We start from the raw sequence: 25793 nt of genomic DNA on the forward strand, positions 1-25793 counted from the left end.
AGTGTTCGGAGGTGGAGGAGGTGCTCGGCGCGGGACGTGCTGGCGACGAGGATATCGTCCAGATAGACGAAAAGAAACGGCAGGTCGCGCAGCACGCCGTCCATCAAGCGCTGGAACGCCTGGGCCGCGTTCTTGAGGCCAAACGGCATCCGCAAAAAATCGAACAGGCCAAACGGCGTGATGACGGCCGTCTTCGGGACGTCGGCCGCCGGACAGGTACCTGGTGGTAGCCCCGTATCAGGTCAATTTTCGAAAAGATGACCCGTCCCACCAAACGGGCGGAAAAGTCCTGAATATGCGGGATCGGGTACCTGTCGGGGGTGGTAGCGTCGTTGAGACGGCGGTAGTCGCCACACGGGCGCCATCCACCCCCCGGCTTTGGCACGATGTGCAGTGGCGAGGCCCACGCGCTATCGGAGCGCCGCACGATGCCGAGGTGCTCCAACGCGTCGAACTCGGCCTTCGCCACGGCGAGCTTGGCCGGGTCGAGGCGGCGGGCCCTGGCGTAGACCGGCGGGCCCGTAGTGGGTATGTGGTGCTCGATCCCGTGCCACACCGCGACGGCTAAAAACGTCGGCCGCGTGAGGGCCGGGAATTCCGCGAGCAGGCGAGCGAACTCGTTCGCTGCCGGGAGGGCGCACGCCAGTTCGGTCTGCGCGGAGCTGCTCATCGTGCACGCCAGGGAGCTGAAGGTCTCGGCGTTGACAAGGCGACGACGTTTGACGTCGACCAGCAGCCCATGCGCGCAGAGGAAGTCGGCGCCCAGCAAAGCCACGGGGATGCAGGCGGTCACAAAAGTCCATTGAAAACGCTGGCTGCCGAAGCAGAGGGTGACGACGCGTGGGCCGAAAGTGCGTATGGCCGAGCCATTAGCAGCGACCAAAGAGGGGCCGCAAACGGCGTCCCGCCTGTCCTGCTCGGAGGCGGGTATGACGCTCAGTTGGGCGCCGGTGTCACACAGGAAACGCCGCCCAGACGCTTTGTCCCGAATAAACAGCAAGTTGCCCGAGTGGCCGGCGCTCATGGCTGGGAATGAACGCCGGCCCGGCCGTTTCCCGACCTGCCGAAAGTGCACGGGGGCCGGCACGTCCGAGCCTTGTGTCCGAACCTGGCGTGGTAATAACACCACGCCCGGTCAGGTGGAGGCCCCGGCCGTCGTGTCGGAAGCGGGCGGTGCGGCGTGGCGGCCGCCAGTTGCACCGGCAGTTCGGCCTCCAACCGCGCAGGGCGCTCGGGCGTCGCCTCGGACGGCGGCGGGCTCCAGGTAACCGCGCCGATGTGCTGGCCCGCCGAGGAGATCTTATCGGCTTCCCTGGCGAGGGCGCGGGAATCCGTGATCAACGTGCCAGCCAGGGCGAGGCGTACCGGGTGAGGCAGCTGGCGAAGGAACAGCTCGCGGAACAGAAAATCCGGAGAGTGCTCACCGAGCAACGAGAGCATATAGTCCATGCGCTCGGACGGGCGCGTGTCGCCGAGCTCGGGCAGAGCGAGCAGGCGCCGTGCGCGTGCTGCCGGTGAGAGGGCGAAAGCGTCGAGGAGGAGTGTCTTCAGCGCGTCGTATTTGTCAGCAGCCGGCGGGTGCTCGAGGAGGCTCAAGGCTCGGGCCGCGGTGGCGGAACCGAGCGCCGCCACAACATGGTGGAAGCGGGTGTCGTCCGCGGTGATGCCTCGCAGGGCGAACTGAGAGTCCGCCTGAGCGAACCAAACAGCCGCGTGAGCCTCCCAGAAGGTAGGCAGTTTAAGCATCACTGCCGTATCCATGTCGGTAGGTCACCAATGAAGAAACTGCGCTCCAACGCGAGTCGAAAGAATTGACGCGACCAAAGACGGAATTCGTCCGAGTTGCTTTATTGAAACAAAACAGCTCAGGTATTCTCACAAGCCCGTCTATCGGGCAGCAATACATATACACATTTATGTCGGGAAGTTTGCCCGGCAAAAGCTATACCGGGCATGCCCGGGTGTCAAGGGCGAGCCTTGGAAAGGCGAGTCTGGACCTGCCCGGGCGTGTTTGGCTGCGGCCTGGCAAGTCGAGGCTGGGCATGCCCGGACGCTCTGGGCGAGCCCTGGAAAGGCGATAGCGGGCATGCCCGGACGCTCTGGGCGAGCCCTGAAAAGGCGATAGCGGGCATGCCCGGACGCTCTGGGCGAGCCCTGGAAAGGCGAGAGCGGGCATGCCCGGGAAAGACGAGACCGGGCGTGCCCGGGAGGTTCGGGCGTGCCCGGGAACAGTGAGTCCGGGCATGCCCGGGAGAGGCGCGTCTGGCCGTGTTCTGGCCGGTGCAAGGCGATTGTGTGCATCCAGCGGTAACCGCTACAGTACCTTTAATGATGATGATGAAGCTGATAACAATGATGCCGGTGACGGTCTTGGCTGGAGAGATGGGATTGGCTCTTATGTGCCATTATGAAGGAAATGAATTATTAGAGAAAAATAGCAAAACACAAGGCCTTCAGAAACTATTCACACCCCTTGACTTTTTCACATTTTGTTGAATGTGAAACAAAACAGCATTTTGTACAGCCTGAATTTAAAATTAATTATATTGACTTTTTTTGTGACTGATCTACACATAATACCCCATAATGTCAAAGTGAAATTTTATTTTTAGAATTTTTTACAAAACAATTCTAAATGAAATACAGAAACATATAATTTACATAAGTATTCAACCCCCTGAGTCAATACTTCATAGAAGTGCCTTTGCAGTGATTACAGCTCTGAGTCTTCTTGCGTATGTCTGTATCAGCTTTGCACATCTGGATTTGCAGAGTTTCTCCCATTATTCCTTGCAGATTTGCTCGAGCTCTGTCAAGTTGGTTGGGGAGTGTCGGTGAACAGCAATCTTCAAGTCTTTCCACAGATTCTCAATGGGATTCAAGTTTGGGCTTTGGCTGGACCACTCAAGGACTTTCACGTTCTTGTTCTGAAGCCATTCCAGTGTTTGTTTGGCTGGGCCACTCAATGAATGTCACGTTCTTGTTCTGAAGCCATTACAGTATTGCTTTGGCTGTATGCTTGGGATCATTGTCCTGTAGTAACGTAAATCTTCACCACAGTCTAAGGTCTTTTACAGTCTGAAGCAGGTTCTCCTCAAGGATTTGCCTGTATTTTGGCTCAATTCACTGTTCCCTCTGTCCGTACAAGTCTCCCAGTCCCTGCCGCTGAAAATCATCCTCATAGTATGATGCTGCCACTACCATGCTTCACGGTAAGGATGGTGTTAGATGGGTGATGAGCAGTGCTTGGTTTCCGCCAGACGTAGTGTTTTACATTCAGGCCACCGAGTTCAAGTTTAGTCTCATCAGACCACAGAATTTTTTTTTCTTCTCATGGTCTGAGTGTTCCTCATGCCTTTTTGCAAACTCCAGGCTGGCTGTCATGTGCCCTTTTCTCAGGAGTGGCTTCCATCTGGCCACTCTCCCATAAAGTCTAGATTTGTGAAGTGTTGCAGAGATTGTTGTCCTTCTGGCAGGTTCTCCCATCTCAGCCAAGGAATTGCATAGTTCTGTCAGAGTGGTCATTGGGTTCTTGGTCACCTCCCTGACCAAGGTCCTTCTTGCCCGGTTGCTCAATTTAGTCAGCTGGCCAGCTCTGGAGTCTGGGTAATTCCATATTCTTTCTATTTCGAAATTTCCAAATGATGGAGCTCACTCTGCTGTTGGGAACTTTCAACACTCTAGAAATTGTTTTATACCCTTCCCCAGATCTAATGTCTCCTCACAATTCTATCTCGGAGTTCTACGGACTGTTCCTTGGGCTTTATGGTGGCGTTTATGTTCTGACATGCACTGTCAACTGTGGTACCTCATATAGAAAGGTGTGTTTCTTTATAAATCATGTCCAATCAATTGAATTTGCCGCAGGTGGACTCCAATCAAGTTGCAGAGACGTCTCAAGGATGATCAAAGGAAATTGGATGCACCTGAGCTCCATTTGGAGTGTCACAGCAAAGGGGTTGAATACTTATTAACTCAAGACATTTCAGCTTTTCAGTTTAAATTCATTTGTAAAAAAAAATCCACTTTGACATTATGGGGTATTTTGTGTAGATCAGGGACCAAAAAAATCTCAATAGAATCCATTTTAAAATCAGGCTGTAACAACAAGATGTGAAAAAGTCAAGGGTGTGAATACTTTCTGAAAGCCCTATATCTCAAGCAAACGTGGTATGATGTTTAGGGAAAAGTCTATGCACGGATAATTCAGAAATGGCGAATGCTGAACCCCCTAATATGTCTACATGCGGAAAATGTAACTCACTGCAAAACTTGATAGATTTGATTCGTCATCTTTTTTTACATCTTTGGGAGAAAGATTGGCATTGTACGGGTCGAAACGCAAAATCTCAATTGTATTGAAATATAACCAAACTAAGGAATGTTTTCCACACGTGGTAAACGGCAAAACTGCTAATGCTGAAACTGTGAATGAGATTACATGCTGAGAGAGAGCAGCTTCATATGGGTGGAAACTCAAAATAGTAATTGTATTTTTTTAAATTAATTTTAATAACTGTAATCATAATCAGAATTCATCATGTTCCTCTTTTCTCTCTCCTGTGGAACCAACTTCCCCAGTCTGTTCAGTCCCATTCTTCCCTCCAGGGATTCAGGACAGCTGTTCACCACGACCCCAGGTTATCTCCCATCCATACCCATAATCTCATCTACCCCATTCTTGAGCAATCCCTTTTCCAGGTTATTGTGACTTTCTCCCTCTCCCTCACCTATTTTAGTTTGTTCATTGTCTGTTGGACTTTTTCTTTTCTGTTTCATCCCCACTTTCTCCTTCCTTGTGTTAGTGTTTCATTCAGCGTGTGTGCAGCTTGTTCACCCCATGTGTCCTTCTCCACCTCCCCTTGATCTCACTCTCACTTCAACTCTGCTATTGGTGTTTCCACCTTTCAATTTTGTTCTCTTCCATTCTACTGTAGCTCTTCCATGAGCCTTGATCAAGTTTACAACAAAAACATCCTTCGACACAGTATCACTCAGTTTGTGTAACATCCACAAACGGTGATTTTAATCTGAGTGAGTTAAAGTTGCATATTTGAGTTGATACATACCCTTTGCAGGTGCTATGGCGGGGACAATGGCTCAAAGGCAGGCGGCGGACACAGCTGTTAAAAGCTACCCAGAGGGAATGTGAGGGGCTGTCCACCCAGAGAGACTGTGGTTTTTGGTTACCATGACCACCACACCTGAAGATATCCGACAAAAATAAAAATCCATGTAAAGTTACATCAACATTCACAGAAAAATGAATACCCTAATCAGATTAAACAAATCACAGCCTGGACTTTAACAGTGCCTATTATGGGGTTGGGCTGACAGGATGGCCTAAAGGTACGCACAGTCTAACCTGGGTTTCATTGGGGAAAGTTTCATTGGCCAGTTTCATTGGGGAAAGTTTCATTGGCCAGTTTCATTGGGGAAAAGGGAGACAGCTAATTGCACTAATAGATACTGTGGAGTGTTTTCATTCCATACAGTAAAACTTGCGGGGATGACGTGTTATGCTGCTGGTGGAATATCCCGCAAAATAATGTTTACCGTGTAAATGACGGGACATCCCGCAAAGCAATGTTTTCCGTGTGAATGGTGGGACATCCCGCAAAGCAATGTTTTCCGTGTGAATGGTGGGACATCCCGCAAAGCAATGTTTACCGTGTAAATGACGGGACATCCCGCAAAGCAATGTTTACCGTGTGAATGGTGGGACATCCCGCAAAGCAATGTTTACCGTGTGAATGGTGGGACATCCCGTGAAGCAATATTTACCGTGTGAATGGTGGGACATCCCATGAAGCAATATTTACCGTGTGAATGACGGGATATCCTGTGAAGCTCGCTTAGAGCACGGCTAAAATATTTTTATGCGGCTGCAAAAGCCGTGAAAACGCGAAGCACAGCGCCTGCGAATGTAGAAGCAGGTCCTGCTCGCAGCTCGTAGAAGATGTTTTTTTCTGTATGTCCAGCTGCTTTGTGCACGGCTGGTGAAAGAAGAGTTTTATAACTGTCGTGTTCATGGCTCAAGAAAAATTCTTTTTTGTGTCTGCGGAAAACCGCGAATACACGGGACATAGGGCCATGACTAGAGAAGCAGGTTGCAATTTATCAACCGTGAATACGTGGAACCAGCAAATAGAGGAACCGCGAATAGAGGAAATGCGAATAGCGGGGTCTGAGTGTACAATAAAATAGTAAGCCTCAAAAACACTCCGGCTTCTAAAGTACCAGACTTCTAAAGTACACCGAAAGTACACACTCGCACCTTTGAACTATCTTGTCTAGGTTTTATTCTCCACAGTATGGAATAAATGAACATGCTATCCTTTGGAGGGACCTTAAACAGGTATCCCATTTGCTACCATTCAACGCTGGACATGAAATATCTCAATGTATTTTTCACACCGTGAGATATTTTGACACTGTGAGAGTAGGCCATTGTGTGCTGGCACTTTGGGGTGGCAAAGTTTCAAATTCCTGGCCTAACCTTCACCTGTGATGAAGTGGCTTGTTCTCAACCAGTGTATGGTTGGTTGTCAGCCATCACAACTTGCTTTGCTACTTCTTAAAATATTTTGGAACATACAAGAGAAAAAGTCAAATAATGCATTGTAATTTTTGTACTCTCATCTTACTATAATTCACCAAATGTCCATCTGTCTGTTCGAAGGTACCGTAAAAACTGCTGAACCGATCGCAAAGATATTTTGCGTGGGTAATCCTGGGATCTCCAGGAGTAAAATAGGCTATTTAGTTTTCCCAATTTCAGCTTTGGTCTCCAGCATTCTCAGGTTTGGACTCCCGCATAACATTCGTGTTTGCATAACGTTCATTGTGACGATGTTCTCATTGTGACGATCTTACTAAAATGCACCAAATGTCCGTCTGTCTGTCTGTTCGAAGGTACCGTAAAAACTGCTGAACCGATCGCAAAGATATTTTGGGTGGGTAATCCTGGGATCTCCAGGAGTAAAATAGGCTATTTAGTTTTCCCAATTTCAGCTTTGGTCTCCAGCATTCTCAGGTCTGGACTCCCGCATAACATTCGCATTCGCATAACGTTCATTGTGACGATGTTGTGACGATGCATGTGTTCACGGTAGTGTTTGACGTGACGGTGTGAACGTAATTTCGTTATGTTTTTCGTTTCGTAATCCTTTAATGAACGTTTAATGTTTAATGAAGATTTAATGCCCTTCGATGTCCGGGGCCGCACGCGCGCTACACTGGACGGGCCAGCGTGAACCTTGCCCTTCGCCGTCAGGCTCGGGTAAACCGCTAAGCCCCATCCGTGATGGGGACTGGGGCTTGAGACAGTGTCCCACGAACGAGGAATTCCCAGTAAGTGCGAGTCATCAGCTCACGTTGATTAAGTCCCTGCCCTTTGTACACACCACCCGTCGCTACTACCGATCGGACGGTTTGATGAGATCCTCGGATCAGCCCCTGCACGGGCCGTTCTCGGCTCGTGCCGGTGCACCGAAAAGATGAGTGAACTTGACTGTCTAGAGGAAGTAAAAGTCGTAACAAGGTTTCCGTCGGTGAACCTGCGGAAGGATCATTATCGGGACAACATGAGAGCGAGCGAGACGCGAGACGTACGTGGTACGTGATCGTCCATGTACTGTTTAGCCATGTTCTGTTTAGATTTTGATGATTTGCGTGTGATATGATTCAACGCATGTTTATATGAATCGTTTAAAATAAAAAAGCCTTCAATTTCTGATATTTTACCTTTTCATTCGGGCTTTCCAATTGAAGCCCCGCCCATAGGGCGGGTACTGTTGCTAGTTCAATTAATGAACCAGGTGTTAAACCAACTTAACTTATTTTTCACTCCACACAAGCCACACACCTTGTTGGGTTATATGCATCAAACTCCTCCAAAACGAGGCTTCCTCGAGTCTTTCTCTGCTGCAAAACCATGCTTGAGGAAAAAAGGGGGAGTGGTGGCCGGAACTTGGTCACATGTCCTGAGTTTGATACTATGAAGACAACTGTGTGGTTGCCGTGGGGTCCAGCATTCGCATCCACCGCAACAAGTACCAAGCGAGATCTGTAAGCAAAGGCAACAGTGTAAGGAACAGCATGATGATTGTGAAGGCAGAAAATAATGATGAGGAAGTTGCGATAAAGACAATGAGTAACTCCATACACCTTTCATGTGCACCCTTATTTCTCCATAAGCAAATTTAGACATTTTTACAAACGAACCTGGGTTGAGGATGAACTGAGATTGGTGTTAAAGAGGTTTAAGGCAGATTCCAGATTGCAAGCAATATGTCATGAGGCATTGACGTCAACAGATCTTTTGTCAAGGCGAGGCTTTTATTGCAGATGCGCAATGAGGATGAAACCCCCATCAATTAATTAATTAATTACACGAATATTTGCGTGCACACAGACACGCAGAATTTTTTTTAAGTCAGGTCAGTCTTTTGGGACTGCCACTGGTGACATGTAACCCAGTGCCACCTGCGGCATGGTCGGGTTGTCGGCGACTAAACAGACACCCCTCGTTGACTTTGCTAGTGGGGAGGGTGACTGTGCCAGGACCAAAAATATTACTTGCCAAAGGGTGGATAAGGTCCCGCAGGGAGCCAATGGCCATCCAGTAAGGAGATGGTGTCTCCTAAAAAACACCCATCCGGTTTGGACCGGTTCAAGTCATACCAAAGACTTTAAAATTGGTAAGTGCTGCTTCCTTGGTTGAAAGATAGAGCACAGACAATCCCCATTGGTTGGCATCCATGGGGAGGAGGAAATGCCCCGCTGAGTCCGGTGAGAAAAGCGGCGCCAGTTATGACGTCGCTGGTTTGGATTAATTTGAAGCAAGTTTTACGTAACTGATTTATTGTCTCCGATGAACATTTCAGTGTTTCGGCGGAAAAGATACAGCATTCGCCTCTTAACCCATGAAGTGCTTTTTGCTGTGTGTGTGTGTGTGTGTGTGTGTATGTATGTGTGTGTATGTGTATGTGTATGTATGTGTGTGTGTGTGTGTGTGTGTGTGTGTGTGTGTGTGTGTGTGTGTGTGTGTGTGTGTGTGTGTGTGTATGTGTGTATGTATGTGTGTGTATGTGTATGTGTATGTATGTGTGTGTGTGTGTGTGTGTGTGTGCGTGTATGTGTGTGTATGTATGTGTGTGTATGTGTATGTGTGTGTGTATGTGTGTGTGTATGTGTAGTGCATAAAAGCAAGCCATTTTTTAAGTTTTTGCTATGACTCGGCCAGGTTCAAACCAGTGACCTCTCATACTCGGTGCAGCCGCTCAAACCATTACAACACCGAGTCTGGCTGGATGCGTGTAGTCAATCCTATAACTGCATGGTACCTATTACAAGTAAGGTAGGTATGATTCATTCATTTTGTGTGCAGACTGTGTTGCTGGTTTGCATCATTGCTGGAAGCGTGGCTGTGCCGCTGATGCGGTGCCCCCTGCTGGTTCGGGCAGCAATTTTTAATTTGTTCCTGGTGCCAGCAAATACTCGGCTAATCTTCAAGAAAGACAACGTGGAATCTTAAAGTCCAACAACTAATGCCGGCAGTCAGAAAGCAGATTTAACGTCCATCCAAAGGATGGTACAAGATGAATCAACCTGCCTGCGAAACACCAGGATGGCATCGAGAATCGAACCCAGACAATAATAATAATAATAATAAAGGAGTCTTATATAGCCCCATCAAGCAGAGTAAACTACCCTCATGGCACTTTACATTATCATGCGAACGCACACACACCGCACACACACACACAAACATACACACACACAGACACACCTTCACTCTTGCCCTATTCCTCTCCCTCCCCATTCAAAACCCACAGATGTGTACTCCCCCTCCTCCTCCTCCTCTCCCTCCCCCGCACACGTACACAGACATACTGTCGATCTCTGTCCCACCTCAAACCAAAGGGAAAACAGGACTTAGACTTTGAAAGACTTGTGAAACAGATAGGTTTTGAGGGAGGTTTAAAGGCAGGAAGAGAGTCAACATGTCGAACAGAGGAAGGCAAGTCATTCCAGAGCAGAGGTGCAGCAAAGGAAAAGGATTTCTCGCCAAACGACTTGGTGCTGGTGCGCGGCGGCTCTAAGGCCATAGAGTCGTCGCTTGAACGAAGCCGTCGCCGAGGTTCATAGAGAGTGAGCAAATCGGAGAGATAGTGAGGTCCCGCTCCACGCAATGATTTATAACATAGTGTGCACATTTTGTATTGCACACGAGCAGAGACAGGCAGCCAGTGTAAAGATTCAAGAAGCGGAGTAACATGGTCAGACTTCTTCGCCTTACAGACAAGGCGAGCGGCAGAGTTTTGAACCTTTTGTAACTTATCCAAGAGAAACTGAGGGCAGCCAGCATACAAAGAATTACAATAGTCTAGCCTTGAGAGGACAAGGGCACAGACCAGAGTTAGAGCAGCTTGAGGAGTAAGAAAGTGGCGAATGGATGCGATCTTTCACAGCTGAAAGTATGCTGATTTGCAAGTTTGAAGTACTTGCTTGGAAAATGTCATGTTACAGTCGAAAACCACACCAAGGTTCTTGGCCGACGAAACAAAGTTTACATCGGTTTCACCAACATGAATAGTGGTAGGAAGTGAACATTGTAGAGGACATCTGTGCGATCTTACAATCATAGACTCTGTTTTAGCATCGTTCAGCTGAAGTTTGTTTTGGGTCATCCACGCCTTCACGTCGGCAATACAGCCTTCTAACACTTCAACAGTGGGCACGATTTGTTGAATCGTGCTTCCTTTGTACAGCTGATTGTCGTCCGCAAAGGCGTGGTGATCAACTGAATGTCTGGCAACAAGATCAAATAGAGGCTGAGTGTACAAAAGAAAGAGGATAGGTCCCAGGACTGAGCACTGGGGAACGCCAAAGGAAAGCGGAGAAGGGGCTGATTTCTGGCCATTGACAACAACTGTTTGCACTCTATCAGTAAGATGGGACATCAGCCAAGAAAGGGGAGTACCAGTTATACCAAATGTGATTTCAAGACGACGAATTAAGACACGATGGTCAATCGTGTCAAAGGCGGCAGACAAGTCCAAAAGAGCAAGAACGGAAACCTTACCACAGTCAAGAGAGGTCAGAAGATCATTGGTTATTCTTAGGAGAGCGGTCTCGGTGCTCTGGCCTGGTCTATATGCTGACTGGCGAGAATTGAAAAGATTATTTGAAACTAGATGTTCATTCATCTGTGATAGCACAATTCTTTCTGTGATCTTTGACAGGAAAGACAGGTTGGAGATAGGACGGTAGTTTTTCATGTCGTTAAGGTCAAGGGTGGGCTTTTTAAGAAGTGGTTTAACAAGAGCTTGCTTAAAGAGAAGCGGGAATGAACCCGTAGTCAGAGAATCATTGATAACTGCAGTAATAAATGGGAGGAGGGTGTCCAAACACTCAATAAACAAATCAGTGGGAAGGGGGTCGAGATCACATGTTTTTGTGTTTGACTTGAGGATTGTACATTTGACAATTTCCTCAGTAACAGGAGTAAACGAACTAAGAGGTCGTCCGTGAAAGCAGTGTTCAGCATCATCGAAGGAAAGGAGTGACTGCTTGTCAAGATTGTTTCTTATTGACTGTATTTTATTGTGAAAGAAATGCAGGAAGCGTTGGGGTAGTTCGTTTTTAGGAAACACAGTGGGAAGAACGGATTTATTTTTGGTGGCAAACAGGCGGTTGGTAATGCTGAACAGTTGCTTGCAGAAGGAGCTCCTAGTAATCCGATCAGAAATATATGACGTTTTTGCTTTCAGAATGATTTTTATGACAAGTCTTTTAGCTATGTTATACAACTGTTTATGGACTGTGAGGCCAGTCTTCAGCCACTGTCTCTCGGCACGTCGTCGTTCCTTTTTGGCAGCCCTGACTTCGTCGCTGACTGCGCTGAACCACGGAGTACTCCTGCGTCTGGGCTGACAGGATAGGGCTGACCAGACAAGACAGATTAGAGGAGAGTGTGCGTGCCTCGAGGCCATCCTGTCAGCCCAAATAGATCCGATGACAAGAAATTAAAGTGAAAAGCATGAATTGCTTGTTCACGTACAACAACAACAACAACAACAACAACAACAACAACAACAACAGGCATTTTAAGGCCATTTCCCCTGCTAGAGCGGGGGTTAGCCTTGCGGTCCCCATGACAATCTTGTCCATTTTGCCCTATTTTCTGCATCTCTCCTTGTTAACCCCCTTGCCAGCATTTCTTCTTCGACCATCTTTAGCCAAGTCTTTCTCGGTCTTCCCCGTCCTCTACTTCCTTCGACATTCATTTCCATCAGTCTTCTCAACCAGTCACTTTCAACACATGACCAAACCATCTCAACCTGTTTCTCTTCACAGCATCAATCACAGGCTCTATTCCCATCATCTTTCACAATTCATCATTTGTCTTCCTCTCTCTCAACGATACTCCGCACATCCACCGAACCATTTGCATTTCCACCCTTTCCAGCCTTCGTTGCTGCTCTACGTTCATTATCCATGTCTCGCTCCCATAAATCATAACACTTCTCACACATGCAGCATACACCTTTCCCTTCAGCTTCACCGACACTCCCCTCCTCGTCAGCACGCCACTCAGTTCCCAAAACTTCTTCCATGCACATCTCACTCCAGCAACCGTTGCCGAATCTGATCCACCTTCTCCATTCAGCATGTCTCCGAGGTAGCAAAGTGTTTTCACACCTTCCAGCTTCACGCCGTCTCCAAGATCCAACTCAACATTTCCTCCATCTGCAGCTCCCTCTGTGCACACCTTACATTTGAATGTAGCTGCCACACTGCTTAATGACCCTCTCAAACCACTACATTTTTGATGAACCCACTCAGCGCACATTGTACATTGAATGGAATTCACTCCGACACCCTTCCTGCACACAGCACATGGCCACTTCCCAGTTCTTTCCACCTCACCACATGCTTTACCACTTGCCATCACCTTCGTTTTTCCGATATTCACCTTCAGACCTTTTGTCTCCATACATTCCTTCCACTTGTTCATCTTCTCCTTCAGTCCATCCATACTTTCCACAATCAACACCAGATCATCTGCATACAACAACTCCCATGGTAAACTCTCCTTTACGTTCCAAGCCAGCACCTCCATCACAGCTACAAATAGTAGTGGCCTTAGTACCGACCCCTGATGCACTCCCACCTTCACCTCAAACTCACCGCTGTTCCCATCCTTCGTCCTTACAGCTGTGCACGCTCTTTTGTACATTGCCATCACTACTCTGATCAACCATTCCTCCACTCCTAACTTCCTCAATGCCCATGTCACTACTTCGTGTGGAACCCTATCGAATGCTTTCTCCAGATCAACAAACCCAAGAAACAACTTCTTCCTCTTCTCCATGTACTTCTCCTGCAACTGCCTCACAATAAAAAGCGCGTCTGTCGTTCCTCTTCCTGGCATAAATCCAAACTGCATTTCATCGATCTTCACCTTCTTCCTTATCCTCCTCTCCAACACCCTTTCCAATACCTTCATTCCATGCTCCAATAACTTTATCGCTCGATACGAGCCACACTCCAGAGGGTCACCTTTCCCCTTGTATAGAGGGACGAGGGTACTCAATTCCCAATCCACTGGAACGTGGCCTTCTTTCACCACCAGATTGCAGATCTCTGTCATTCTATTCACACCCCAACTTCCTGCTGCCTTCAACATATCTCCCACAACTCCCGTCGGCCCTCCCACTTTTCTACTCTTCATTGCTTTTATCGTTTCCTCAACTTCCTTCTCAGTTATCTTCTCTGCCGGTCCTAAAACTGGGTTACTCTCTATGTTGCCATCCCATTCATTCTCTGTATTCAACAGCATTTCCATATATCTCTTCCATCTTCCTTTATTTCCATCTGGGTCCACAACGACTTGTCCCACTTCATCCTTCAAGCAACTCACCCCCATCACATCACACCTCTCTTTCGCTATCTGCTTTGCAATCCTGAATACCGCTCTCTGACCCTCTTCCGAATCCAAGCATTCTCCAAACATTTTCCTACATGCCTCCTGCACCTTTGCTACCTCTTTCTTTGCAGCCTTCTTGGCTGCCTTATAACTTCCATGCTCTGCTTTTTCTGCCCCCGTACTCTTCGCCTTCTGCCACTCCATGAACTTCTTCCTCTTCTCGTCAATCCTCTTTCTGACTTCATCATCCCACCACCATGTTTCCCAGTGCCTCGGTGGTCCTTTTGTCCATCCACATAACTTACCAACGGCTCCCAACAGACTATCTTTCATTGACATCCAACCACTTTCAAGCTCAACCACATCATCCTCTACCCTACTCAGCCTCTCTTTTAATGCCTCCCTTACTGTCACCTCTTTCAACCTCCACACCTTCATTCTCGGTTGGTACTTCACCCGCCGAGCTCTCCTCGCACCTTTCACCCTTATGTCGCAGACAACCAGGTGGTGCTGTGAAACAGCCTCCTCCACCGGGATCACCATTGTGTCCCGGAGGTGCCCCCTATCTCGCCTACGCACCATCAGGTAGTCAACGGTTGTCGTCGACCCACCTGACGTGTATGTAACAAGCTTATTGTCCTCTTTCTGGAACTGAGTATTACAAATCAACAAATCAGCTCCATCAGCAAACTCCAAAATCCTTTCACCTTCTCCATTTCTCACACCATATCCGTAACCCCCATGAACTCCCTCAAAACCGTTCATACTCCTTCCCACATGTCCATTTAGGTCTCCTCCTACCACAGCAACTTCCTCATCTTTCACGTTTTCCATCAGCTTCTCTATCGCACACCAGAACTTGTCCTTCTCTTCATCGCTCCGACCAACCTGTGGAGCATATCCCGAGATGATGTTCACCAAGAGCTTTCCAATCATCATTTTCACCATCATCAACCTATCACTCACTCTAGTCACACTCACCACACTGTCTACAAACTCCTCAGAAAACAGGACACCAACACCATTCATGCCCTCCAGGCACCCTTGCCACACAAACTTGTATTTCTGTCCCTGCCTACCCTTCACCATTCTCACACCACTTCCCTTCCATCTCGTGAGGTACAGTTATAGATAAAGTCATGTACCAGACAGAAACGTCATGTACCAGACAGAAACGCCATGTACCAGACAGAAACGTCATATCCCAGACAGAAACGTCATGTACCAGACAGAAACGTCATGTACCAGACAGAAACGTCATGTACCAGACAGAAACATCATGTACCACACAGAAACAAGAGTCTATGTAACTGAGTTCCACTTTTCTGGTACCTGGTTTGTGTGACAGTGAGCCAAGGGGAATTGCCGAGTGCTGGGACACCGCCGCTCAGCAATGGGTGACTTTTGGCAAAAGCCAGAGAGATGTCTGGGAATCTTTTGGAACTCTGGAATTCTGAAGCATCTCCCATGCCCGCACACACACCAGGCCTTGTGGGGTTAAAATATACATGTCTTCAGTTAGATTGCTGCTCCGGCACCAGGTAAAACAACAAATGGTGATGGAAATGGTCTACCATGCGATTCACCTTGGAAAAGGGACAGCATCATTAGGAACGGGTGTCCAAAGAGAGTCCAGGGACTTTTGACGTTGAAAACGACCGTGGAAAGCATTGATAACATCAGCCATGTTGAAAGCACAAACTGCTGACCCTGCAACACTGCGCACGGACACGCACACACGTCACATTCACGGTGAGAACAAATAACAATCCACATATGCCGGGATCTTGGTGTCTCAACATTGCCCGGACCAAGTCAGGTGCTCGGTCCAATTAACAGACAAACCAGAAGGAATTTAGGAAAAAAGCAGAAATAAACTTTGAGGTGATGTATAGGTATTGCATATGAAAAAGTGAAATGTTTGACTCCGATATCATTTACAGATGGTCTCTAAACATCTATGATGAGACCATCTGTGAATGATGGAGGAGTCAAACATCACTTTTTCATATGCAATACCTATACATCACCTCAAAGTTTATTTCTGCTTTTTCCTAAATTCATATAACAGAGTTCATATAACACCTTACACCGTGCAGTCTTGAGAGAAAGGACATGTGCAGGGTCTTTGAAACTCGTGCTTTGTGTTTCTGAGCACGATCGATATTTCATACGAGCCGCCATTTTGTCTGAATCTCAATATTCCCCAACGCTGTGAGCACGAGTAGCAAATTTGATGGCATAAAATGACGTAATATTGCTAAACTGGAGGATTTTGGAAGTGCCAGAAGGTGTTTGTATTCTAGTGTTCAATATCATCACATATATAGCTCTTTCTAACCACTGACTGATATTAATGTACGGTACCTTCTGGGTGTCATAGAAAGCTGAAATTTGGCATGCCAACGGACATCGAAGCCGGTACACAGGGAAAAAATCCCAGAACTGTCGGAAAGCGTCGGTAAATGAAGATTTATGTAAAAAACAAAAACTATCGATATCCAACATTTGAAAATTGTAATTTCTATAACTGTAAACTGCGAAATAAACATGACAATAATGTCCGTCAATAATGTCCGTCAACCCTGGTGTTGGGCTCAACCCTGGTGTTGGGCGAGCGGCTAGGGTGCCGGCTTAGGATCCTAGGATCCTGGGTTCGAATCCCAGTAGATCGCTGAATTAACGCCAGGGGGGTTGACTCAGCCTGTCATCCTTCCGAGGTCGGCTAATTGAGTACCAGTTCACTGGTAATTCCCTGTTTGTCGTTAAAGGCGGCAAAAAGGGTTGGCGTCAGGAAGGGCATCCGGCTGTAAAACATTGCTTCAAAAAGGGGACCGAAAAACAACAACAACCACGGTTCCCGAAAAAGGCCAACCCCCGCTTTGCGGGGAAAAATGGCCTCTAAAGGTGGTTTAATCAAAATAAAAAAAGGCCTCGGTAAATGAAAATTTAAGTAAAAAACCGTAGACTCATCCGTTTAAAAAAAAAGAACCTCAATCAATATCGAACATTTGAAAATTGTAGTTTGTATAACTGTAAACTGTGAAACAAAGATCTCAATTAAAATTTACATAAAAACAGTAAATGCATCTGTAAAATAAATTAATTAATTTTAAAAACCTGAATTGATATCTCATGTGATGTCGGTGATGGTTGCCTATAATAATCATAAAGCTTCTATTTATTATGTACCTACGTATGAAGCACGGTTTGTTATCAATTACATGATGTGTAAGCATACCCCATGAGTATAACATAAAATTGGTATCAAGTAGTTCCTCGATCACAGACCAACATCTGTCGACAGACAGAGTGAACCAATTGCTTAAGCCTGCTTTGCGCTTCACACATGGGGTAATGATGCATCGTAACAGCACTCTGCTCTGAAAATGAACACCTAACTGGAGCCATTTTCATGCCACCACAAATCACAAATACGATTCCATGACATTCCTTTAATCCAAGAGGGAGGAGAACTCCAACTACAACAGGGAGGAGCATTCCACACTACAACAGAGAGGAGAATTCCACACTACAACAGGGAGGAGAATTCCACACTACAACATGGAGGAGCATTCCACACTACAACAGGGAGGAGAATTCCACACTACAACAGGGAGGAGAATTCCACACTACAATAGGGAGGAGAATTCCACACTACAACATGGAGGAGCATTCCACACTACAAGAGGGAGGAGAATTACAGGATTTGCCTGCAGCATACATTCACAGGATTTTCATCGACCTTCGCGGGTTATCATCGACATTCTCTGGATTTGCCTCACCATTCGCGGATTTTTGTCTCGCCATTCGCAGTTTTGTCCTCTCTATTGGTGGATTTTCGCGACTCGGGAGCCTATCCCCCCTTTTTCCATTGAAACAGTGCCCCGCTATTCGCGGTTTCGCTATTCGTGGATTTTCCAGGAACATATCCACCGCGAACAGCGGGGTCCAAGGGTATTTTAAATTACAGGACAAAGTGGGACAATGGTGCAGCTATGTTCCAGGGCAGAAGCACCAATGTGTCATTGTGGAAAACTGGGAATCCCGAGAGGAGCGAAAGCGCAAAAGCAAAGGCTGGTAGGTGAAAGTTACAATACATATGTACCCCACTGAGAAGGCCACTGAGTGGCTGAGCACGCTGCACTAGGCCAAAAATTGCTGACCTGCGTAACATCAACCCTTGTGCAGCGCAAGTGTACCCGGAGCTATTATCAGTGCTACCACCTCACCGTTCCCTTTTGGGACAGTTCCAGGAAGAGTTACATCAATTGCATTGTGCTGGAGAGTGTTTACAGAGGTTCAACGTGGAGAGAACGTGGGCCACCTTACCTTTGGGACAGTTCCAATAAGAGTTACATCAATTGTATTGTGCTGATGAGTGTTTACAGAGGTTCAACGCGGAGCGAACATGAGGAAGATTGAGCACTCAAGGAAGGGAAGCCGTATGTCTATTATGCATAGTGATTGGCAGGTGTGGACCATGAGCTCCATGTGCCCACACACCAATAAAGAACCATGGGTTGCACCAGTCCCTCTTTCTTTGCTTATGCTGAATTATCTCTAAATAACCATTCCGATGTTCTCTGTGTTTTGAGTCGCTTGTTCAACCTCCACACTACACATTGATTGTTTATATCTCTATGAGCCTTCCATTATCCTGTATTTACAGTTGTCTGGGTTGTAAATATTGTTGCGGATCTCCAACGTCGGCCTCCCCCTTATGAAGGGGGGATTAAACCCCTTGTCTTTTTACTAGCCGACGCGATCCCGGGGCTATCACGTTCCTTCCGGTCGGTGTTAAATAGGGTTGTAAGCCGAATTCGTCTTATTACCTAAGTACTAACACCAGCCGTGAAGCAAGGAAATAACCCCACCCGAACAACGGCGTTAGTGGACATGCCGAGCGAAGCGAGCCGCGATTCGGGCCGTTAACAGGTATTAACCCGATTGGAGCGGTTATGATCGTGCCACGCTTACCCAATTGAGAAATCACTAAGACGGTTGAATTAAGAGGAAAAACAGGAAGAACAGGTAATTTATTTACAATTGTATGGGAAGGAAGAGAAGTACACACTTTGTACAAAGAAGAAGAGGAAGAAAAAGAAGCAATGTACAGGGAAGAGGAAGAAGCAGATACACAGGGCAGCCTTATACAGTCTTATACTTATCCCTGGACACGGGCCCGTTCGCACTCAGACTCACTCACACGGGGTTTGTAGATGGTCAGGTTGAGGGTCCAGCGATGGCGTCCCCGCTCCGGTCCCCGACTCGTACCATGAAGCAGATGGTGATGGCAGACGGTAGGCGGCAGGCGAGATCGCCGCGTGTCGGTGGCGCAGATCGGACAGTTATACTGGGGGGAAGGTAGGCTGGCGATTATACTGCGTACGTAATCGTTGTACCGGTGCCTTTATACGCGCTCCCGGTATCGCTATGTACAATGCGCCACTTCCCCAATGATGTCACCAAAGCGCCTTTCCACGAAGGTCCTTCTCAATACTCGAGCGCCTGCCTCTCCCTTCTCATAACTCATTCAACAGAGGACCCCGGCTCATAAATGAAGCCCACAGCGCGTTTCTCCTCATAACTCTGCAAGCGTCTCTCCCGTCTCGTAACTTGTCACTGCGAACTTACGAGCGCCTCTCCCTTCTCATCACTCGCAAGCATCTCTCCCGTCTCGTAACTTGTCACTGCGAACTCACGAGCGCCTCTCCCTTCTCATCTGGGGTGGGGGCCTCGCGCAACGGGTTTTATTGCCACGCCCAGCTAACCCTCTGGAATCTCGAGCCACACCCTGTCAGGCGATGTCGCCTCAGCCCTGATTGGTGGATGGGGTCTTTCCGGCTCCGCCCTTGATGGCTGCCTGACGTGGCCACACCCCCACCCTTGCGCTCCGCCCCCTTTTCGGGCCTTACCTCGTGGCATTTGTGCTGGTTCGAGGGAAAGCCCAAGGGCAGCGAACGCTACCGGCCCAACGCGTAACAAACCGCGAGGGGCAATGGGGTGCAGACTGGATAGTGCTCAATGGAGTCGATTGGAGTGGAGGAAGGGCTGCAAACTGAACGGGGCCTACTCTTATTTGTTTTACACAACGCAGATGCAACTATTGGAAATGGCCTCATCCTAAACACATACTATGAAATAACTAATGTTCTAAGGTGACCTACGTGTTGCATGTGGCCTAACTATGGAGTGCAACCTTTAACCTTTAATGATGTTACCTGTGTGGGTTCTCAAAACCGCAACACTGCACCCCTCCTTTCGCCAGGCTCGTCCCCGAGCCGAACCACATACCAGTGAGGACGGCCGGCTTCAAGCAAGGGTCAGGACTACCTTTTAAATTAGTGTGACACTCAGGTGTGGTTTTCCCTCTACATTTACTCTAACACCCTGTGTGCGACAGTTTTAAACACTAGATATGTCCAACCTGCTGCGTTGTGTACGACCTAACTGACTCACGCCCACAATTAACCGAATTACGGAATTATTTCCAAACTACACATAAAGCCGGTGGGGAGCATGTTATTTAAAAGACTACTACTTATTTACAAAACTACAACCCAGGACCTGTCTTTTGTGGGAAGAGAGAAGGGAAATTTTGAAAAGAGGAAACACCGATTGCAATGCACTGCACCAATACACCATACACCCATATGCACCAAAATAAATAAAAAATGCATAAAAAGCACCATCACCCAAAATGCACAGTCATCAAAATGCACAGTCATCAAAATGCACAAAAACATTTCAAATTAATTAATGATGTCCTGTGCTTGACTTCCGCTTCCGGTCCCTCGAGCGACGAGGCTTGCTTCGATCTCTCCACGACATCAAAGTTTGAGTATTTTCCCATTCGTGTCTTTGTCAAATTTCCACTGGTTATTTTATTGTGTATGTGTTATTGTGTGTTTCTATTTAGTTTTGGTTTTGTAATTATTGCAAATTTGTGTGTATTTAGTCGTTTTTTTTATTCGCACCTCATGCGCGGCCTGGTCTTTCCAGGCTCCCTCCCCCCCGTCAGTATTTTGTGAATATAAGTTCTTTCCTTCATAGCATTTGCTTGTTTCTTTGATTTTCTTTTCTCCTCCCTACCTCTCACGAACATCTTACCCTTTGTCCAACGTTTTTAAAAACAAAACAAACAAATAAACAAGAAAAATCTATATTAATTCTTTCTCTCCTCCCGGACACGTGCTTGTTCACTCTCCTCCTCGTCTCGACTTGTGCCCCGCCCCCTATATCTCGTTTTTTTTTCTTCCACCTTCTTTCTCAAATTTTTTTCTTCCACCTTCTTCCACCTTCTTGCTCCTTCTTTCTCAAATCCACGTTCTCACTTAGAGACTTTTCCCAGATTTGTTTTTCATGGTTTTGTTTAAATATTATTAAAATATGTTTAAACCGCAGCCGTGATGCTGACGCCGCCATCCCCCCCCCCCCCCCCCCCCCAGAATTTCCATGTTTTAAACGTTTGCCAGTGTGTACCCTGGATTAGAATAGGTACACCATATTCCTGCGTGTCATAACAGACGACTAAGAGGCACACGGATACACCGTATCCCTGCGTGTCATAAGAGACAACTAAGAGGGTTGGCGTCAGGAAGGGCATCCGGCTATAAAAACATTGCCTCAAAAAGAGGACCATGACAATTACAACTACATGTGGGCAGGGTACAGCCCGAGGTGGAGATCGGTTTCTGAGGTTTGGGACATGGAATGTAGGGACAATGACAGGGAGATCAGGAGAAGTGGTGGAAGTATTGGTCAAAAGAAGAGTGGACATATGTTGTGTGCAAGAGACGAGATGGAAGGGAAGTGGTGTGAGAATGGTGAAGGGTAGGCAGGGACAGAAATACAAGTTTGTGTGGCAAGGGTGCCTGGAGGGCGTGAATGGTGTTGGTGTCCTGTTTTCTGAGGGGTTTGTAGACAGTGTGGTGAGTGTGACTAGAGTGAGTGATAGGTTGATGATGGTGAAAATGATGATTGGAAAGCTCTTGGTGAACGTCATCTCGGGATATGCTCCGCAGGTTGGTCGAAGCGATGAAGAGAAGGACAAGTTCTGGTGTACGATAGAGAAGCTGATGGAAAACGTGAAAGATGAGGAAGTTGTTGTGGTGGGAGGAGACCTAAATGGACATGTGGGAAGGAGTATGGATGGTTTTGAGGGAGTTCATGGGGGTTACGGATATGGTGTGAGAAATGGAGAAGGTGAAAGGATTTTGGAGTTTGCTGATGGAGCTGATTTGTTGATTTGTAAGACTCAGTTCCAGAAAGTGGATAATAAGCTTGTTACATACACGTCAGGTGGGTCGACGACAACCGTTGACTACCTGATGGTGCGTAGGTGAGATAGGGGGCACCTCCGGGACACAAAGGTGATCCTGGGGGAGGAGGCTGTTTCAGAGCACCACTTGGTTGTCTGCGACATAAGGGTGAAAGATGCGAGGAGAGCTCGGCGGGTGAAGTACCAACCGATAATGAAGGTGTGGAGGTTGAAAGAGGTGACAGTAAGGGAGGCATTAAAAGAGAGGCTGAGTAGGGTAGAGGATGATGTGGTTGAGCTTGAAAGTGGTTGGATGTCAATGAAAGCTCGTCTGTTGGGAGCCGTTGGTGAGGTATGTGGATGGACAAAAGGACCACCGAGGCACACGGAAACATGGTGGTGGGATGATGAAGTTGGAAAGAGGCTTGACGAGAAGAGGAAGAAGTTCAAGGAGTGGCAGAAGGCGAAGGGTACGGGAGCAGAAACAGCAGAGCATGAATGTTATAAGGCAGCCAAGAAGGCTGCAAAGAAAGAGGTAGCAAAGGCGCAGGAGGCATGTAGGAAAATGTTCGGAGAACGCTTGGATTCGGAAGAGGGTCAGAGAGCGGTATTCAGGATTGCAAAGCAGATAGCGAAAGAGAGGTGTGATGTGATGGGGGTGAGTTGCTTGAAGGATGAAGTGGGACAAATCGTTGTCGACTCAGATGGAATTGATATATGGAAATGCTGTTGAATACAGAGAATGAATGGGATGGCAACATAGAGAGTAACCCAGTTTTAGGACCGGCAGAGAAGATAACTGAGAAGGAAGTTGAGGAAGCTATAAAAGCAATGAAGAGTGGAAAAGCGGGAGGGCCGACGGGAGTTGTGGGAGATATGTTGAAGGCAGCAGGGAGTTGGGGGTGTGAAGAGAATGACAGAGATCTGTAATCTGGTGGTGAAAGAAGGCCGCATTCCAGTGGCTTGGGAACTAATTACCCTCGTCCCTCTATACAAGGGGAAAGTTGACCCTCTGGACGGTGGCTCGTATCGAGCGATAAAGTTATTGGAGCATGGAATGAAGGTATTGGAAAGGGTGTTGGAGAGGAGGATAAGGAAGAAAGTGACGATCGATGAAATGCAGTTTGGATTTATGCCAGGAAGAGGAAAGACAGACGCGCTTTTCATTGTGAGGCAGTTGCAGGAGAAGTACATGGAGAAGAGGAAGAAGTTGTTTCTTAGGTTTGTTGATCTGGAGAAAGCATTCGATAGGGTTACACGCAAAGTATTGACATGGGCATTGAGGAAGTTAGGAGTGGAGGAATGGTTGATCAGAGTAGTGATGGCAATGTACAAAAGAGCGCACACAGCTGTAAGGACGAAGGACGGGAACAGTGGTGAGTTTGAGGTGAAGGTGGGAGTGCATCAGGGGTCGGTACTAAGTCCACTACTATTTGTAGCTGTGATGGAGGTGCTGGCTCAGAACGTAAAGGAGGGTTTACCGTGGGAGTTGTTGTATGCAGATGATCTGGTGTTGATTGCGGAAAGTATGGATGGACTGAAGGAAAAGATGAATAAGTGGAAGGAATGTATGGAGACAAAAGGTCTGAAGGTGAATATCGGAAAGACGAAGGTGATGCCAAGTGGTAAAGCATGTGGTGAGGTGGAAAGAACTGGGAAGTGGCCCTGTGCTGTGTGTCGGAAGAGTGTCGGAGTGAACTCCATTCAATGTACAATGTGCGCTGAGTGGGTTCATCAAAAATGTAGTGGTCTGAGAGGGTCATTAAACAGTGTGGCAGCTACATTCAAATGTAAGGTGTGCACAGAGGGAGCTGCAGATGGAGGAAATGTTGAGTTGGATCTTGGAGACGGCATGAAGCTGGAAGGTGTGAAAACATTTTGCTACCTCAGAGACATGCTGAATGGAGAAGGTGGATCAGACTCGGCAACGGTTGCTAGAGTGAGATGTGCATGGAAGAAGTTTCGGGAATTGAGTGGCGTGCTGATGATGAGGAGAGTGTCGTTGAAGCTGAAGGGAAAGGTGTATGCTGCATGTGTGAGAAGTGTTATGATTTATGGGAGCGAGACATGGGTAATGAATGTAGAGCAGCAACGAAGGTTGCAAAGGGTGGAAATGCGAATGGTTCGACGGATGTGCGGAGTATCGTTGAGAGAGAGAGGAAGACAAATGATGAATTGCGAAAGATGATGGGAATAGAGCCTGTGATTGATGCTGTGAAGAGGAACAGGTTGAGATGGTTTGGTCATGTGTTGAGGAAGGATGAAAATGACTGGTTGAGAAGAGTGATGGAAATGAATGTAGAAGGAAGTAGAGGATGGGGAAGACCGAGAAAGACTTGGCTAAAGATGGTGGAAGAGGAAATGCGGGCAAGGGGGTTAACAAGGAGAGATTCAGAAAATAGGGCAAAATGGAGAAGATTGTCATGGGGACCGCAAGGCTAACCCCCGCTCTAGTAGGGAAAATGGCCTTTTAAAATGCATGTTGTTGTTGTTGTTGTTGTGCTTGGCTGGCTGCTGGGCTGCGACGTCTTCTTGCTTCGTGTCCTTCGGTGTGCCATCATCAACCTTAATGTCTTCTTTCCCCTGACACACCAAAGGAATTTAATAAAAAGTGCACAAACCGTGTCCGCTTTTTATTTCGGCCAGCAGGGCCAGCTTAGGTGGTCCGACTGCATGGCATTGGGGCCACTAAAACAACAGTGATCCGCAGGGCAAGATAACGTTTGCCGCGATTGTATGCCCAGCAAAGGTGCCAGGCCACAGAACGTGTGGTCCATATGGTGTACTGGTGCAGGCGGCAGGCAGCAGGGTGCAGCGCAAAGGTGCGGCCGCACGGCTCAGGGCACCTGCACACTCCCCTCAACAAAAGGTAATGGGTCCATGGGTGGGGAGGAAAGACAAAGCAGAGGTTAGCGGGGAAAGGGCGCAAGGGTACACGTCATCACAAGGTAATGCGAAATGAGGGGCGCGGGAGAGCGAGCGGAGAAAGCTCGTCCCTAGCCGTATGTGACCCCCCATGTCACCTACTCTACCCTTGCCCTTCCCCGTATTTACAATTTATAAATTCCGTCTCTACCGTCTCGTCTCCCATATCTCCCCCTAAACCAAATTCGTCCCCAATCCCTCCCAAGAAGGAAGGGATGGAATCACACACAATGTCTCACCCACGTCCTGATGCGTCTTACATTCCAAATAGCTCACAAAACCTGGTGTGGAGTCCTGTCACCTCGGTGAGTGGATGTGTATGGTGCGAAGTGATTTTGATCCTCGCTATCCTTCTAATTCGACATTAACTCTCTAACTACCTGGGGTCTTGACCTGCCAATTGGCAACTTTACACTATGTGGTTCTAAAAACCAATTCCCATTGATCATCCTGTGGTGCCTTCCAAATTTGGGGTCTCACTCCCCCCATTTTTCCTACTGTGCCTTCGCACAATTTCGGGGCTGGGTCGTGTGGCTCTACCAGCAGGTCTACCTACCTGCGCATCTCCGCCACAGAAGTTGCCACCCGAGCTTGCCTAGCTCCTGCGACTACCCTAACTTGGGGAAGGCCCTCCTGGCTCTCTCACCCTGTGATGCCCTTTCTGGCATT

At 47.6% G+C, this 25793-nt stretch overlaps 1 protein-coding gene across 2 annotated transcripts in view; it reads right to left on the reverse strand.

Annotated features, from left to right (window-relative positions):
• The window catches only part of LOC137422074 (semaphorin-6A), a 159955-nt gene that overhangs the window by 8798 nt on the left and 125364 nt on the right, over positions 1 to 25793 (reverse strand). For both annotated transcript variants that reach the window (XM_068108799.2, XM_068108798.2), the window contains 4 exons: positions 15523 to 15654; positions 15269 to 15424; positions 7868 to 8068; positions 5070 to 5204 (listed from right to left, as the gene is read on the reverse strand). In XM_068108799.2, the coding sequence (XP_067964900.2) occupies positions 5070 to 5204; positions 7868 to 8068; positions 15269 to 15424; positions 15523 to 15654 (624 nt within the window). The remainder of the gene's footprint in view (positions 1 to 5069; positions 5205 to 7867; positions 8069 to 15268; positions 15425 to 15522; positions 15655 to 25793) is intronic.

The sequence above is a fragment of the Myxine glutinosa genome, chromosome 2 (genome assembly GCF_964187855.1).
Source record: "Myxine glutinosa chromosome 2, kmMyxGlut1.1, whole genome shotgun sequence".
Lineage (NCBI taxonomy): Eukaryota > Metazoa > Chordata > Myxini > Myxiniformes > Myxinidae > Myxine > Myxine glutinosa.